The 18140-nt window shown below is 35.4% G+C and overlaps 1 protein-coding gene and 1 pseudogene across 1 annotated transcript; both read left to right on the forward strand.

Annotated features, from left to right (window-relative positions):
• Nucleotides 1–3517: 3517 nt before the first annotated feature.
• Nucleotides 3518–4297, forward strand: LOC132314639 (auxin response factor 8-like). Its single transcript, XM_059813476.1, has one exon. The coding sequence runs from the start codon at nucleotides 3518–3520 to the stop codon at nucleotides 4295–4297; it is 780 nt and encodes a 259-aa protein (XP_059669459.1).
• Nucleotides 4170–11492, forward strand: LOC132313048 (cytokinin riboside 5'-monophosphate phosphoribohydrolase LOG8-like; annotated as a pseudogene).
• The last annotated feature ends 6648 nt before the right edge of the window (nucleotides 11493–18140 follow it).

Raw genomic sequence — 18140 nt, forward strand, 5'->3', positions numbered from 1 at the left:
GTGTCAACCCGTTTACGACACGAACCCGTTTATGGTAAACCCATTACCCATTTAACTCGTATCGTGTACGTGTCGTGTTGGCGGGTCGTGTCGAACTTTGCCACCCCTACATAATATGATGAAAACATGCTATTAAATGATGTGAAGTTATGTTCCTTTTTATGCTAAAAGCATGTATGATATTGTTTTAGAGAATAATTACTTGGAATATGAATTCTAGCATGATTTGGGGATAGTGTGAAGTTCTATATTGTGCATGCTTGTAGTTGGTTTTTTTTTTTAAATGTCATGCTTCTGATTGAATTATGGAAAATGCAATGTTTGGAATTTGTATTTTAAATAATGCCATGTTGTGTTCATTTTCTAGAGAATGCCACTATTGTCGTATAAATGAAAATGAAGTGAAAATGATGAATTTGATTCATGTGCATGGCATGGCGGGAAATGGATAATGAGAAAAGGCATTTGATAGATTTTTATACAAAGAACTGGATTTCGCGAGTCCAGTGCTAACGTTGACCTAGATGGAGCGCGTGCCAGTTATAGGACACGTAATGTTGATTGCTAGGTTCGTCGGTTTAGAGGTCAGGGATGTCTAATCAATCTCGCCTCGGTTAGCAGTTTTCGATATTAGTTAGGGTCAATAGAGATCAAGTTTGGGAACGGTTATGCATTATATTTTTGTGTGCAATTATGATGAGTTGTGTAAATGCTATTGATGAGATTGACTTGTGATTTAAATGCTATAAATTTCCCTAATGTATGATCCCGGTTTCTTTTAAACCTTAATGTGTGTTGTGTGGCTCAAGGGAGTCCAAAATTAGTGCCTTAGGTATCTTCTACTAAACATCCATGCTCACCCCCTCCATTAACATTTTCCATGCCATGGTAAAGACATGGTTAATGATGGACCTCCACGAGTGTAGTTGAAGTTGACGGAATCACCTTTGATATTTTTCTAACCTATGTTTAGCTATTATGATAAATTTTGTAAAATGACTATGCTTTGTTTATTTTGGAAGGAGCATTATATTTAAAACCATAAGGTCTCAAACTTATAATCTAATTCATTTGGGGTATCTATGCCATATTTTGGGCATGTAAATGATGAAAATAATTACCATGTTCATACTTTATAAATGGTGCAAGCTTTGAGATGTCATGATGTTTAAAGAATTATTTAGATTCAATGCTTGGTTTATGATGGTTTTGATTGCATGATTGCACATTTCTGTGAGTTGGGACAGGGTTATAATGGTCAAATTGACCAAGTTTATGTCGGGGAAGGTGAACCAAGTCAATAGGGGCAAAAAAATTCATTTTTGGAGCATAAGTTATTGTTCATCAGAGAGTTCGTGAATCTACGATCGGTAGCCAGAACCTACGACTGGTCGTAGCTTGTCATGTTACGCGTCGGGGTACTCATCTTGCGCGCGTGGAGGTGTCCAGGGTGTTGGACGACCGGTAGCCAAAAGCTACTATTGGTCGTCGCTCCCAGACTTAGCCAAATTTTGCCTCTTTCTGGTATTCTCAAACCCGAACTTTGGTACATCATATCTCTCTCGTTTCTTAACCAAATGGGGTTGTTCTTGAGTCTAAGTTGCATGGTTTTTAACCGTCTTTCTAATGGTGCATGTCCCATCCCACAATTATGACTTGAATTGACAATTTTACCCTTATCAACCATGAAGCCCTCGAACTTAGAGTTAAGCTCTTCATTTGATCCAAAGTGGCTAGAAATGACCAATGTGACCTCGTTGCGACTCATATTGCATAGCTGGGGTAAAATGACTATTTTACCCTTGGGTGTCCTGGATCAGGTTAGGACCCGGTTAGCGATTCGGACTTCCGAGTTTGGGTTATTACACTTTGGGACATTATTAAGATACTACTGTAAGTATTTTTTGTAGATGAATGAAATTTAATGTAATTTAAAATATACAGGTTAATTGAAAAAGTAAAATAAAATTTTAGAAAACTAAAATAACCAATATTAGTTATAAGTTGCAATTTATGATTTTATGCATAATTATTATTTATATACACAGATCCTTATCATAGTCCTATCAGTGTGTTTTTTTTGTTTGTTTGTTTTTTTTTTAATTGATACTCACATCTCCTTTCAAGGAATTGTTTGTACTAAAGAGTTGAATTCTCAATAAATTATTTGCACCAAAATGGTCTAATGTTAGACCTGAACAGGCCAAATTCTTATCTACCTGTGTCAAAACCCCGTTTGTACTAAAGAGTTGAATTCTCAATAAATTATTTGCACCAAAATGGTCTAATGTTAGACCTGAACAGGCCAAATTCTTATCTACCTGTCTCAAAACCCCGTAGACTATTTATTTATTATCATTATTATTATATATTTTTGGGTGGTACATGGAATGGCCCCACAACCCATGTAAGGGAGAGATTTGAATTCAGCCTTTAATTGTTCATCCAACCATGGAACTATATTACGCACCAAGCACGAAAAAAATTTCTCTGGGTTTTTAAAATACAAAAGAGAAAAAAAAAAATCCCGCCTCCAAAATATCTCAAGTAGCTTGAAATTTAAAAAGGACGCCAACCATTTATGGTCGTATACACGCAGACACCATTGATAAAATTCTCAAGCAGTTGAAGCAACAGAGAAATCTGACGCAGTGGACAAAATCGGGGTTCTCCCTCCCTCCCTGTGTGTGTTGTTCGTGTGAAATTGATTCGTGTAATCTTTCTCTTGTTCATCGAATATTTAGGGTTTTGATTTTATCGCTAATCATGCTTCGCATATATACACAGACGCAGAGAGTTGGTGCGACAGTGAAATCTGAAGGGCACTGTAGACAAAATCGAGGTTGTTCTCCCTCCATCTGTGTGTGCGTGAAAATTTGTGTAATCTTTGTTTTTTTCATCGAATATTTAGGGTTTTAATTTTATCCCCTAACCATTTAATGATTCGCATACCTACACACGCATACACATTTAAGTCGCGATTGATAAATTCTTAAGCAGTTGAAGCACACAGTACACGAATCAATGTTCTCTCCCCCTGTGTGTGTGAGACATTGATTTTTATCATTTAGGGTTTTAATGTTATAGCTTACCTCATCGGAACTGTTCCTGTCAGGAATTTATGAATTAAACTTGCATTACCTTGTTAAAATGGATGGATTTGATCAATTTTTTAGTGTTTCTATCTTTTACATTGCGTATCTTAATTCTTTGGAACTGTTCAACTAATCCTGGAAACTAACAGGATTTTATTATAAATTAAAATTGCACTACTCGTTAGAATGAATTTGATTGTTCTGAAAGTATTGCTTTCTTGATTGAACATTTGCTTCTGTGATGAGAGCCTTGGACAAATGCATGAGTTCAACTTAGGTTTCTATACTGTTCATTTAGATGAACCATTAAATCTTCGGAATTGATCAAAAAGTAGCAGGACTTAATAAATTAAAATTGCATTATTCGTTGAAATGGATTGATTGTTCCTGGTGAACTGAATTATGTATTTCAGGTAGACATAATGACAGAACCTGTGGTAAATCCCCAAGAATGGTTTGCCTGTGCCGGGAGGATGGCGCAGGTGCCCTCAGTCGGATCAAAAGTTTTTTATTACCCTCAAGGGCACGCCGAGCACGTTTGTGCTCTAGATCGGGCGATTGAAGGAGTTCCAACTATGATTTGTTGTCGAGTGTTAGCTGTGCGATTCCATGCAAATTCCGTCACTGATGAAGTGTATGCAGCACTTGAATTGGTTAGGTGCGATGAGTCAGAAGTGGAAAATACAAACATCAATGCTGCTCATGTCCAAGAAGGACCTTTGTCTGTGAGAGTGTTAACATCTTCTGACATTTCCGATAGCCTCAGTGTCCTAGATGACTGTGTGGAAAATATTTTTCCTAGAATAAATTCACCGTATAATCATGGATCTCAAGTGATCAGCGCTAAAGACATCCATGGGACTATCTGGTGGTTTCAGCATATGCAGATGTTAAACAGAAGGGTGAATATTCTATCTCAAGGATGGAAAATGTACGTGGCTCTCAAGAAGCTTGTTGCAGGAGATGTACACGTTTTCATGAAGGTAAAAGATGCTGATCCCTTTATAGGGATTGCAAAGAAAGTTTGGAGGTATGAGAGGGCTGCACCTACTACTCGAGTAATGTTAAATGCAACAAGAGGGGATCCTTTTGTGGTAAGGTATTATCCAAGGGCTTCAAGTCCTCAATTCTTTGTTGACATGTCAGTTGTGCGCAAGGCAATGCGATTTCAGTGGCAGCCCAATATGAAATTCCAGAAGTGAAACAGAAGACTCAAGAGGAATAATGTGGTTTAGAGGTACTGTGTCCTCCTATTTCTCGACGAGACATTGGAATTCTGTCAAGGTATTTTAATTTAATCCTGTTTGTTTTGGCTCTAGTATACCTTTGGTCTTCGTATTGTACTCAGATTAATTTATCTTCAATTGACTGAATGTGCAGGTGACATGGGATGACCCCGTTCGGGAAGAAGAATATGTAAACCCATGGGAGATAGAACCTATACTATTTTCCAAAAATCTGCCAACTTTCCCACCCAAAGGGCCACAAATACAACAAGGTCCTGAGAGTAAAAAATCTCGTCAAACAAAATCGTTAGGACGAAATTTTCCAGGTCAAACATCCACATGCCAAGAAGAATACCAAAGGGAGGAAGAAAATCCCCAAGAAGCCGATGGTTAGTTAGTGGATAAACTAATTGTCTGTCCTAGTTGTTAATTGTCTCTCCTAGTTTTGATCATTGCTAGAGCAAATTAATTGTCTCTCCTAGTTGTTGAACAATTCCAGTATCCTTACTTAAATTAATGAATAAACTTAAAAGGAACCCACATGCTGCATAATGACTAATCTTAACAGGCATGGTGGTGCTGCCCGAGTGGAAAGGGCCGAGCACTTAAGGTGCTTCCCTCCCTACGGTCTTGAGTTCGTTTCCCCCTCCCCCTAACTACTAACCCTCTAACCTTCGGCAGGTTAAAAAAAAAAAAAAAACCTACTCAAGATATGAGTTTTCACTTTATAACTTTGCTATTATCATGTCCTTGTGAATCAATTTTCTTCTTTGGTTCTTGGTCAATATGTTCATTTTTATGGTAATCATTTGTTTTCACAATTTTGACTGTGTGTATATATATATATATATTTATGGAAGGTCTTGATGTGGTGGTCGATCTAGAAACTGCTGTGCTGATCCTTGATTCAGAGCAAGTAAGTAAATCTGTAATCAGCTAAACTTTATGTTTGCTTAAATATTTTATTATTGGCTCGTTTATCAGTATCATCTGGTATGTAATTATTAGCAAAGAGTGTTGAATGTCATTCCACCCCCCTCCCTCTCTTTCCTTGTCAAGGATGCTACAAAATGCTTAAGCAAAGATAATTTGAGACACTTGTTCTATTCATTTTTTATTTAAAGGGGCATTAAGTGCACCCATTTTTTTTTTTTTTTTTGTGTTGATTCCTAGACTTAAGCATAGGGGTGAGTTAAGTTCATAATGCAGTCACTTTGTATTGAACTGAAGGGTATGTAATTATTAGCAAAGAGTGTTGCATGTCCTTCCCCCCACCCTCCTGTCAAGGATGCTACGAAATGCTTAAACAAAGAAAATTAGGACACTTTTTCTATTCATTATTCATTTATTTATTTAAAGGGGCATGAAGAGCACTTTTTTTTTTTTTTTTTTGTTGATTCTTAGACTTGAGCATAGGGGTGAATTAAGTTCATAATGCAGTCACTTTGTATTGAACTGAAGCAAAAACGTCAGTAACTGTTGGACGGTGTGAAAAGTAATAGCGAACTCCTTTGCTACTTGTACTAGAAAACAAGTTTAATCTTCTTGAGGCCAGTCATTTGGTAATTATGTAGTTTTCCACGGAGAGGTTATGCAGGTTTGCCACCAAAGGAATTGTAATTTTGGCCCAGTCAGTCAGTTATCCTTTATTATTGGCAGCAGTTTTCTTAATTTTAATATTTGACAATTTAACGGGATTTTTGAAAATAGGATGATGCCTTAACATCTTTGGGAGTGTCAGAATCCTTTAAAATACATCACCTTGAGCATATACAGGAGTTGGAAGTCACTGGCGTTACGGGTTTAACCAAATTGATATATTATACTAGGAGTTATATGTTGAAAAATTCCTATACCAGAGTTAACAGTTTTGAATTTGAAAGCTATTTTGCTGATATCCACTAAGCCTCCCATTCTCGCTTTTTGGCTGCTGCGAAAACGAAGGGGAACAAAGTAGGAACAACAGATCGAAACTTATTTGATGCCATCTTGGTTTTTGTAGATAATGGAAAAGAATAACCCATATTAGCCAAATTGTTGTATTCTTTTGTTGATCTGGTTTGGGGCTATTTTGACGTTTCAGGAAAAAGTGATTCAGGATATGTCTCACTAACTTTTTTATTTTTTATTATTTGGTTCACAGGAAAAATCAGACTTTTGTTGTTTTGGAAAAGGCATGTTTTCTGCATTCAGTGTGTTTCATTATGAATCAATCCATAAATTGCTGTACCACACTTGTCAAAATAAACCAGTCAGGTATCCTCATCATCACGTATTATTCCGATTCATTATCTATATTAGTATAGTAGTGTTTCAATTGTGCGTAATGAATATTTCTTGTTTTTGTATTGACACTTAATAAACTAACTTGTAGCATGAAAAATTAAAAACTCATACTGTTACTTAATGGTGCTCGCTTCAAATGTATATTGACACTAGATAAACTAATTGGTTGCATCTAAAATTAGAAAACTAATATTGTTGTGTAATGGAGATTGCTGCTAATGAAAGGCAGTTTAACTTTGAAACCCGCCCCAAACTTGTTCTTTTCTCAGCATATTGAATACTTAGTATATCTTTCTAGGTCTCGAGAGACCCCTCTAATACCAAAATACAGATCTGATCGACCAGAGGAAAGGTATAGCAAAAAAAAGGAGAAAAACGATTCTCTAAATGTTACGCCTGCCTGACACTCTACTAGAACGGGGGGTCAACTCTTAGGGCTGAAGTTTGGTTATCTGATATTCCCCTTTTTTGGAAAGAAATCCCAGCCCACACTAATACTTCATCGTTGTCGGGCACTAGTTCAATAGTGGATTCCCCAGAATCATTAGAAACCCGGGTTGAATCTCTTTTACAAATGAATGTTAGGCTCTTTTAGATAAAGTTGTTTTCTATAAATTCCTCTGAACCACACGAATAGATTCTTCTTATGTTAACCATTTCTTATGAATGGTTATTTTTTATTGGAATTGTGTAGGTGGAAGAAGTCAGACGTGAAGACGTGGTTTGTGTGAAAAAGAAAAGTGCAACTTTAGCTGTGTCATTGTTCACACTAAATGCCTCTCAAATTTGCATTGATCTTCATGCTCTCACAGTTAAAGATAAGGAGGTGAGTCCTGCTCTTAGTTTGCAGCAATTCCCTTTCAAACTCCCCCCCCCCCCCCCCCCCCCCCCCCCCACACACACACACACACACACACACACACAACACACACACACGCACGTTAAATGCCATAGCTTTATTAGGTACTGCTTTTGGTGTTGTTAATTTGTGTTACCCATTTCAGGTCATAAGTACACGTGTTGCTCACAAAATTGACCTTCTCTCGCTCTCTTATATGCAGTATACAGAAGATGTTAGTGGTAGCATAGGCCTAATGGGGTTGGTTTCACAAGCTGTTCATAATGGTGATCGGCATGTTATTGGGTGAGCTTCCTTCTCCTTCACTTTTCCTTCCATTGTATCCTCAAAACTCTCAAATAAATTAGAAAACAAACAAAGTGACTAAGAAATAGTTGGTTTTTCAACTGCACAACTAATTTTTGTCATCTTATTGTCTCTCTTGCAGAGTGATTCCAAAGACGCTCGTGCCTCGAGTGGTATGTCTGCTATACACCAAAAAAGTCTTGAACCTTTCCTCATAAGATTAATTAATTAATAAAAAACCCACTAATCTACTAGTACTATTTTTAATCACTTTTCTAATTCTATGGACAGAGTTTAGTCCTGTTACATCCTTATCTTCCTTCCTTTTCTTTCTTTATATGATTATATCTAGCTATTTTTTTTTTTTTTTTATATATATTAGTACTTCCATTTAACATATAGCTTATGGTGTTAATATACAAAAAATTATCTGTATGTATGTATGTATACTGCTTCTTTACTACTGTCTCTCTCCCTCTCATATGTGTATATATTGTGGGTTGAAATGAGTGTGTGTGTGTGTGTGTGGAGGAGGGGGTTCTTAAAATTATGTAATTTTTTTTTCCCCTTATTTTATTGTGTGTGTGTGTGGTACTTGATAGCCTTATCCATTGTACCATTTGTAAGCTGGCATTTTATCACTTCTATATAATTTTTAAGTTTCAAATTCTCCCTCTGATATTTTCCTTTTTGGTTTCATCTTTGTTGGATGGTCAGTTCAGCCATTAGTATATCCCTCTTTGTTCTTTTTCTTCTTGGCTTTTTGCTAAGTTGTATATTCTTTTTGTATATATATCCCTCTGGTATTATATGCACCATTGGCTCTGGAGTTAGCTGATTTAAAGAATTTGGGATTAGGACCACCTTTCCAGCGAGCCTATCTAGTTTAAGTCCACCATTTCCTGCAAGCTTCATCATTGCTGCACTGCACAAGTGCAGAACACTCCAAAAAAAAAAAAAAAAAAAATCTCTATATATATACAACACGCAAGCGCGCGCGCACACACACACACACACATATATATCCAGATTTTAACTTTATAATATTTTTTCTACTTGGGTTTTGGTACCCTTTTGCAGTTAACCTGTGAAACAGTAGGGGAAGTGAAGGCTGTTGCAGATATGCATAAAAGGAAAGCAGAGATGGCTAAGCATTCTGATGCTTTTATTGCCTTACTAGGTTAGTGCAATTTTTCTAATTTTTGAGAAAAATTCTGAGAAAATCATCTAAAGACAAGGACTTCAGGGCTATTAGTTTTCCATTTCTAGCTTGAGAGATTGACTATGTATCAACCTCATGTTTTGGTTCTTTTCAGAGTTGAAAACAGGTCAGCTTGTAATGATGAATTTCCTTGCTTGATCTTTAGTTGCTAGTCAAAAGGAAGTAAGAAGTGTCAGTCCCTTTAGTCAAATTACTAAAAACCCATTCTTTTGTTAAGATCAAAATTTTTAATTGCCTAGAACTGTTTCTCAAGACACCGCAGTTTACTTAGTTAATACATGCTTTGAAAGCAGAAACAGATATGTACAAAAAGGAAAAGCAAAATGACAAAAAATGATTAGTTTTGTGCCTATCCTCTGGGTAGTACTACCATAACCTTTGGAGTTTTGTGTCAATCTTTTTACCCAATAGGCTTGTCAGCCTGAGTTTTTACAACTGCACCAAGCATTGCCCTCTTGTTGATTATTTTAATTTGGGTTGATTAAATCAATTGATATATATGATTTCTTTTGAGTGGGCAAAGTGCAATGATTTTCCTTTTATAATTTGCTGTTGTGTTTTGAATTTGATACATTTATGGTATATGGTATTGGTAATATTGCCATATCAGCCGTGTGAAGCCTAAATCATAACAAGATTCAGAACCCTCTGGACTCTATAGTTTATTGACCAGTCAACATCTTACACTGAAAATTAGAGCATTAGGTCCTGAATGACCTACTACTGTGTTTTATATGTGTTTTTCTTTTTCCTTTGTTGTAATAATAGCCTCTGGTGCTAACTTGACCAAGTTTTCTTCCCAAATTAAGGGGACAATGTCTTGCCAAAAAAGGTAAAAAAATTGAAAAGGAGATAAGAGTCACCTTTTACCAACTTAGTTTTGGGCAACAAGCACCTGCACCTAACAGGAAGACATGTTCACACCTTATACTTCTTATATCCCCTTTTTTGCTTTAGTCTTATCCTCGGGAGTTTTTATCTTTATTCCCATTTGTCCCTTGTTGGTGGGTTTCCTCTTGTGCTAACACAGTCAGAAAGATTGGAAGCCCATGTAGGGGCAAATTTGTCATTTCACTCTTCATAGGCTACACGTTATTCCCCATCTACGAAGAGAAAAAATATAAAATAAATACTAGATTTATATTAAATGATGCTATGAGAGAATATGACATACATGGGTAGCCAAATTATTATACCCACTAGTAACAAATAAGTGAGGCCAAGGTTAGCTGGTCATTAACATTCATTTTGAATACTTCTGAGACCATGAATCATGATTACCATCAAATGGAAGGTACTAAGCTTAATAATTCTAATCCAATTTAAATTCTACCCTGAAGTTCCTACTTATTTCAAATGCATGATTCATTAATGGTCTTGAAATTACGGAATTATGTTACGTGATGATGTTACATGCAGGTGGTTATGGGACTCTTGAAGAGCTACTTGAAGTGATAACTTGGGCTCAAGTTGGCATACACGATAAACCTGTAATTCTTATTTCTGCTTTCTGAGATTCTGTTTGATTGTTGGTGATCCCTGCTAAAATTGCCTTCGAGAATCTGCTTTAATTAACTGTGTAAACTCTAATTCGATGCTAATAAATATATCTCATTTTACTGTTTTTGCAGGTCGAGTTGCTGAATGTAGATGGATACTGCTATCAGTTATTGACAAAGCTGTGGAAGAGGGTTTCATTAGTCCAAGTGCACGACGTATCAGTCTCTCTGCACCAACTGCAAAAGAGTTGGTGAAAAAATTGGAGGTAACATAAACTAAACATCACAGTTGCCTTTTCAGTTTGATTTTTTCGTCTCCTCTGAGCTACTTTTCTAAGAAAGTAATTGCTGCAGACAGTTTCTGAAATAGTTTAGTGCCTGTCCTGCTCTTAAAAATGAAAAGAAAAGATTGCCTACTCTGTTTGTTCCATACCAGAAATATTCAGAAAGTAAAAGATTCCATTTGTTTCATCGTATGCCAATGGACATTTGACACTGGAAAACACGATTTCCTCTCACATTTGAAAAGATTCATATGGATAATACAGTGGATTATTCTCATTTTCATGTACTTGTTATCACAGGAGTATGTTCCTTGCCATGAACTAGTTGCTTCAAAGTTGAGCTGGGACATGGTGGTTTGACACAGAAAATAAGCTAATTTGGAAAATTTGATGCTGTCAATCTGAGGGGAATTCTTTTTGTAAATCTCACTTAAACTCTCTACACACACACACACACCCATACATATCATTGCCATGAGTTCTGTGAATTCACTAAACTCATTTCAGTTTTAGCTTCAACAAGTTCATCTTCAATTGAATCTATCATTTCAGTTCACACATTTGCAACATTATTACCTCTGAATCATTTAGAAATCTGCGAAATCGTTAAGAAAGTTGTGGAATCGTTCCGAAATTTGTAAAATGATTCAGAAATCGTGAATAATACAGTATGCATAAACATATTACCAAATTGTTGTTGCTTGCTATTGTGTCCATTAATTATCTCTCCACCTTATTTTCTCTGTTGTAATTGTGTGTTGTTTCATTCTGTTGTTCAGATCTCAACTGAAGTAGTTATTTATTATTATTTTTTAAGAAGTCTGGTTGATTTAGGTATGAGTTCTGTAGAGTTTCTCTCTGCTTCTCATGATTTTTGATTGTTTAAACGCTCTAGCGTCCATCAAAAAATAAAAATAAAAATAGGAACAAAAAAAAGTCTGTAAGTTGAGCATATCCTAGTGGATTCAACAAGTCTAGTGTTCACTGTTTAGAGAGAATTAGTTATTCAATGGCTTCTGACAATATTAAAAGTTGCCGCCGGAATAACAATGTGGAGAGACAGTCAACGGACCAAATTTCTGCCACCGCTGCCGCCGCTGAAATCATTGGCGGCAATGAGGATCTGGTGGTGGAAGTCCTTCGGCGATTGCCAGCAAAATCCAATGAAATCTCTGGCGTTTTCTTCACCTCTAGATCCGGATCTGAATTCATCAGATACATTCCTCTCATTTAGACTTGAAGAATCGATGTAATAGTTCTACTACTGTTACTATTAATGGCGGAGATGAAAACAACCCACTTGCTCTATTTACTGATGTGAATACTACTACAACCGTAGACTCCTCGGTTTTCTACTCATTTGCCGCCAAACTAAGCTATATACTTATAGTGGTCCCAGGAGGAGGTCTCACCACGTTTACAATTCTCTACTCTTCCCTGGCCTTTTTCCCAAGCTTTCTCTATGTCTGGTGACACTGTTTATTTGGTTTTTGATCCTTTAAAATCACTTCACTACAAAGTTGTTTTGCTTCAGAGTAAACTGCATATGGCTGTCCATATTTATTCCTCAGAAACCATTGCCTGGTCTTCACCACCCAATATGCATCCTTTTCCGGTATCATTACGTGTGAACCTCAATAATGGAGTCTATTGCAATGGTTCCATTCATTGGATTTCCTTCGGCCAACTTGAAAATAATCTTTAGAAAACTGAAAACAGTACAAAAATCTTTGCTTGGTTCGGTTTTCAGAAAACTCAATTATAAAAATATCTATTTTCAAATAACTATAAATGATTGTTTTCTAAATTCTTGAGAACTGTTTTCAAAATTACAAACCAAGCAATCAAATGTTATTCCTCATGGAACACTATTAAGGGATAATTTTAAAAATGATTAGTTATTTTTATTGTATCATAAATATGACGGAATATGATCTCATTTAGAGAGTATGTAAGTAAAATAGCTAATGATTAGTTATTTTTACTATATTATAAATATGAGCGAAATAAACAAAACTAATTATCAATACGGTAAATATATTATTTTGTTCCAAAATGCCCTATTTGGATCTCTCTCGTGCCTTTGCCCACTTGGATTGGGTTGGGTGGTCAGTATTTCGGTGTTTTATGTCCATCAATTTAATTCTATGGTTGTTTGTCACCCATTAATTTGGCACTATCTTTTTTGTATGGCACTCATTGATCACTTGAGTCACTAAGGAAGGTTTTTAGTCAAAAAAAATTAAGAAAACAACATGACCCCTAACCGCTTGGGGTGCACACGGTCCGGTATGATCCGGTTTTGAGAATTTTTGGAACCAAATCACTCCCTACAGTTTTAGAAAATCTAAAACTGAACCAGACCATTTGAGTTATGGAACCAAACCAGACCAAACCGTGAAAAAACAGTTTGGTTCGGTTCTTCGGTTCTAGTTGAATTTTATTTTTTCCTCCCTTCCCTCCTTCTCAATTGTATATACAACAAAAATATCAATAAAAACATTCACATTCCCAAATCCAAGACTAAAATAGAGGGGAAAGTGGGTGAAACAGACCCAAAAGTTAAACCCTAGAAATTAAAATAAGGTTGAATCTTGCTGAAACTGAAAAGGATTTTCAAATCCGTGGTTGAAAACTAAGAAACTTGATTCGTTATTGTTGTTGGTTATGTTTGAGGCGCAAATACGCCGTGAGATTTAGAGATATGTGAACTAGAAGTGAGAGAGAAGGGGATATAGTGTGGGAAAGAGGATGTCATCAATAAAAGAACGATGGCGATAACCGAACTTCGAAGATTGCTTGAGAGATTGATCAACAACTGGATCCCGTAGTGATAAGAACTAAGAAGTTAATGAAGCGGTGTGAGCAAAGAAAAATAATGAAATAGTGGGGGAATGCTGGCACACACCAAAAAATCAAAACATTGGGAGAAGCAAAAGGAAATAAAAAAATATGAGATAATGATGAATGTTGGCTCCTGTTTGATCGTGTGCCGAAATTCCTTCCAAAGTTAAGAGTAGTATATAGGTATAGGTATATATATATAATATAACATATATTTGTATACCAATTATAACGGTTTGATCTGAGCCGGGCCGGTCTGGTTCGGTCCTGTAGCACCCTAATCCGGGACCAAACCAAAAATTTACGATTCCATTATTTTAAAATGGTGACCGAACCAAACCGCTATGGAATAGGCCTACACCACTCGATTCGGTCCGGTTTGATTTTTTGGGTTGACAGTTTTTTGGCACACCCTACTAACAACGAGTGAGTGTTTCTCAATGGCTCGTTTCCACACAAAAAATAAAATAAAACAAAAAAATAAAAATTCAGTTTTAATCAAAAATGGAGTTATCAAAATGACTGAAATTCTTTTCAACATTAGTACCCCTGATGTAAGATAATTGTGCACGAAACTAGCTCAGTGAATTGTAAAAAGAACAAAAAGAAGTGTGATGCACGTGATGGAAAGTTTTTTATAATCTTAATTAAAAAATTATCAAAATAAATTCACTTTTTCAAATACTATCTCTGTCCAAAAAAAAAATGTCATACTTTTCTTTTTGGACTGTCCCAAAATAATTGTTACTTTCAATTTTCAAACAATATATTTTACAATTTTCTATATATATCCTTGGAGTTTAAAATTTCGAACTTGAATATTCAAAACTTAGAAGAGCAAATTAATAATTTTTCAAAGAGGCAATGCATGTGTTCTTAAAAATTCCTATTCTCCAAAAGTATCATCTAAATTGGGACAGAGGGAGTAATTGATTAGTAACTTTTTTGAGTAATTAAAATTTTAAATATTTATGAAGCTTTTTTAAGATTCTTTTTCATTTTTTTTATTTTTCCTAGTTGGGACTCACACACACTGCCTCCACTGAGGTTCGAACTCCTGACCTCCCTTTGGGAAATAGGAGTTTGGTACCGCTACGCCACAGTCTGTTGGTCTTTTTTAAGATTAAAATTAAGAGTAAAAACTTAAGTTTAAGGGGTTGCAATTATTTGCATAATATGTATATAATTATAAAATGAAATATATAATATTTAAAAACTTATAGACAAGAAAATATATAATATTACAAAACTTATTTGTTTAGTTAATAAATGCTAACGTGACATAATTAAACAAACACATAAAGATAAAAAATAAAAATAAATTAAATTAACATTATTAATGCAATTCAAAGAATAAAACATAATTTTTTTTAAAAAATCAACATGATTAATGCAATTCAAAGAATAATATACGTGCAATAAAAGAAAGAATTTTGAACCACGATGTAAAATAGATTTGGTGAAAATTTGAATATTTATATTTTTGGATCCTTCACCTAAGCGGGTTAAGTGTATGATTTTTCAAATCTATGGAATTACTTGCAAGTAAATTATCAAATTGTTTTTCGAAACTTGAATTTACATAAATTAATCTTTATTTTACTATTATTTTTCTGGAAGGCTCGCTGATCACTTGAGTCATTAAGGAAGGTTTTTAGAGTTGCGACGTAGATGATATTTTTCTTCTAATTTCCCATTATTTGGTTGCAAAAGTAACTTAGTCATGACTTGTTTTGAGCAGAATCCAATTACTGACAAAGTAAATGAGCTAAGGCGGTCAATACGTTTATTTCTTCCATGGGGGTCGCCTGCTTTATCGTTTGAAGGACGATGTTTCCATTCAAGTTGGCGATGTGCAATTCCACATCCGGAATAACTGCATTTCAGTTTCCAATAGTGAATAGGAAGCGTAGAGCAATGAAAATACCAGCTGCATTTTTTCTAATGGGAAAATTTTTTACGACCTTTGGATTAGCAATCAAGAGAGGGTTAACGCGCATATGATTTGCCTAAGCACCATTTTCGAAGGTAAGAATGATGTTCTCCCTTCCTTTTAAAGATTTTTCTGTTCCTCTTTTTTCTTTTCTTGTTGAGAACAAAGGTGACTTCTGTCTTTAATTTGTTGTGGAAATCTTCTACTCATAACGGGTGAGTCAATTAGGCATTTGATTTTGTTTTCTTTTCTTATACACTTGTAATTGTGGTGTACCTTTTTTATTATGAAATCTTCTCTTTCATTTGATTTGGTTGATTTATTTTCAACAATAATGATATAAAATATTTGTGAACCACACTGTAGAAGCAAAAATCTACGCGCTTCGGAGCAAGACAAAAGAGTTCTACAAAAATCTACGCGCTTCGGAGCAAGACAAAAGAGAAGTGATGGCGTGGTGCACCGGGAGCACTCCGATGATCAAGTTAGTCCTTCACGATTCAATATCCAATAATGATTAAATATGAAATTTATGGCGTACCTTTTTAGGTTGACTGATCATTCTTTTATAGAAAAATTAATGGTAGTAGTTGTTGAAGCGAGATTCTCTCCGATCCAAAATGATATCGTTTCCTTTTTATAGGAGATGGTAACTGTCGTTATATATGATAATCAGAGATTTTTTATAATTTCATAGAGATTTTGGGGAGGATAAATCCCTTACCTTTATCTCATTTCTTATTTGAATTTGAGCTGTTCCTTATCTATACCCTTTGAGTCTCCATGTTACTTGAAATTCTTATCTAGTAAAATATTTCGTATCAGTAGCCCTCCCTCCATTCTCGAAATCTTGCTTGTCAAGTGTCGGGAATGTCAAGTCCTTCCATACTAAGCATGCTTGATGATTACTTTCTTACCCCATTTAATAAGGGAGTGGATTTGCTCGAGATATATGAGCTTACCCTTTAATAAGGGAGTAGTTAACCCTTTGTCTCTTTACCGAGGGAAGAAGATGAAGTTAACCCTTCGTTCCTTTACGGGAGAAAGAGGTGTAGTCTTAATTAGGGTGAACCTTTTATTACGAGAGGTTGTCGTCTTGTCTCTCTACTAAATGAAGGAAGTTTTAATTATCTCACCTTTCTGTGTAAAGGGAGTAGTCGGATTCTTGTCCATTTAATGAGGAACCTTTAATAAGGTGTAGTTAGCCTCTCGTCCCTTTAATAAGGAAGTAGATTAATACGAGTTTCACTCAGTTCATTCTTTAACAAGGGAAGTAGATTACTATGAGCGTCACCCAACTCACCCTTTAACAAGAGAAGTAGATTAGTATGAGCTTCACCCAACTCACCCCTTAACAAGGGAAGTAGATTAGTATGAACTTCACTCAGCTCACCCCTTAACAAGGGAAGTAGATTAGTATGAGCTTCACCTAGCTCACCCTTTAATAAGGGAAGTAGATTAGTATGAACTTCACTAGCTCATCCATTTAACATGAATATTTTAACATTACAAGGGATTGACATTAAAGTGCCCCGTACTATAACGGCCTGAGCAAATTTGTATTTGACGTTACCCATATTAAAAGGAATCAAAATCAACGTGCCCAGTATGAAATTTATAAGTTAAAAACAGAAGCTTGCCATTATAGGCAAATATTTATGCCATAAGAAATTTTCATACTATTTTCTATTGATCAACTATGCCTGCTTGATGTAGTAATTGAATCAGCCTAACTCAAATTTTGATTATCCCACAAAGGGATAATTAGAAGTAATATTAGGCTCATTCCAAAATGTAAAGCTATAGGAAGGGTCTAGAAAAGGTTTGAATGCCATGCGCATACAACTATTCCATTGTTGCACTATTTATTTTTTCAAACCAAGCAGCTTAGCAAGTTAAATGTGATGTCTTTTAACATTCAGGTGTAAGAAAGAGTAATGGTCCACGTGTACCTCAAAGGCTTTCAATTTAATAAAGTGTAGATATAACGCTATTATTTTTTATTTTTAACAATGTAGATAATTGGATCAATAAGCAAACATATAAGCGAATGTTTATATATATGCATGCACATGAATTATATATGTGCAACGATACAGAATAAGTAGCAAATGCGCTTGTATATGAATCTGTAGGGATGAAATATATTATAGAAATAGAAATAGAACATATAATAATTGTTGAAACCTGTCACAAACTTAATATGTCTGTTTGTTGGTTGGGTCACCCCACCATTTAACAGATTTGGGAGAGTGTCTTCAAGTCTCTTGGCCGGAAGGCCTATTTTTCTTTTTTACAATTTTACAAGACAGTAGATACAAAAAACTAAAATTTCTTGTTTGAGTTAAAATTGGATATTCAGTCATGCTTTAGCACAGAAATCATACCTCAACTAGCAACTCCCGCGAAGAAGTCTTGCCCTCTAGAAAAATAGCAATAACTTGAAATATTCACTATCACGGGCTCAGGCATGTAGTAATATCATCTAAAGCCCAGTCTGTACTCTGTAGTGGCACTGCACAAGTGTATATATAATGTTTGTGTCTGTAAAATTCATTACCCGGTAACATACATGCTGGTTGAAGGATCAAAAGATGCTTCTGTCTT

This window comes from Cornus florida, unplaced genomic scaffold (assembly GCF_030987335.1).
Source record: "Cornus florida cultivar Cherokee Brave unplaced genomic scaffold, ASM3098733v1 CherokeeBrave_3.0.0_Hap2_Chr06, whole genome shotgun sequence".
NCBI classification, from domain to species: domain Eukaryota; kingdom Viridiplantae; phylum Streptophyta; class Magnoliopsida; order Cornales; family Cornaceae; genus Cornus; species Cornus florida.

Excerpts from the sequence above, each read along its gene's own strand:
- LOC132314639 (XM_059813476.1), top strand. The coding sequence starts at position 3,518 with ATGACAGAACCTGTGGTAAATCCCCAAGAATGGTTTGCCTGTGCCGGG.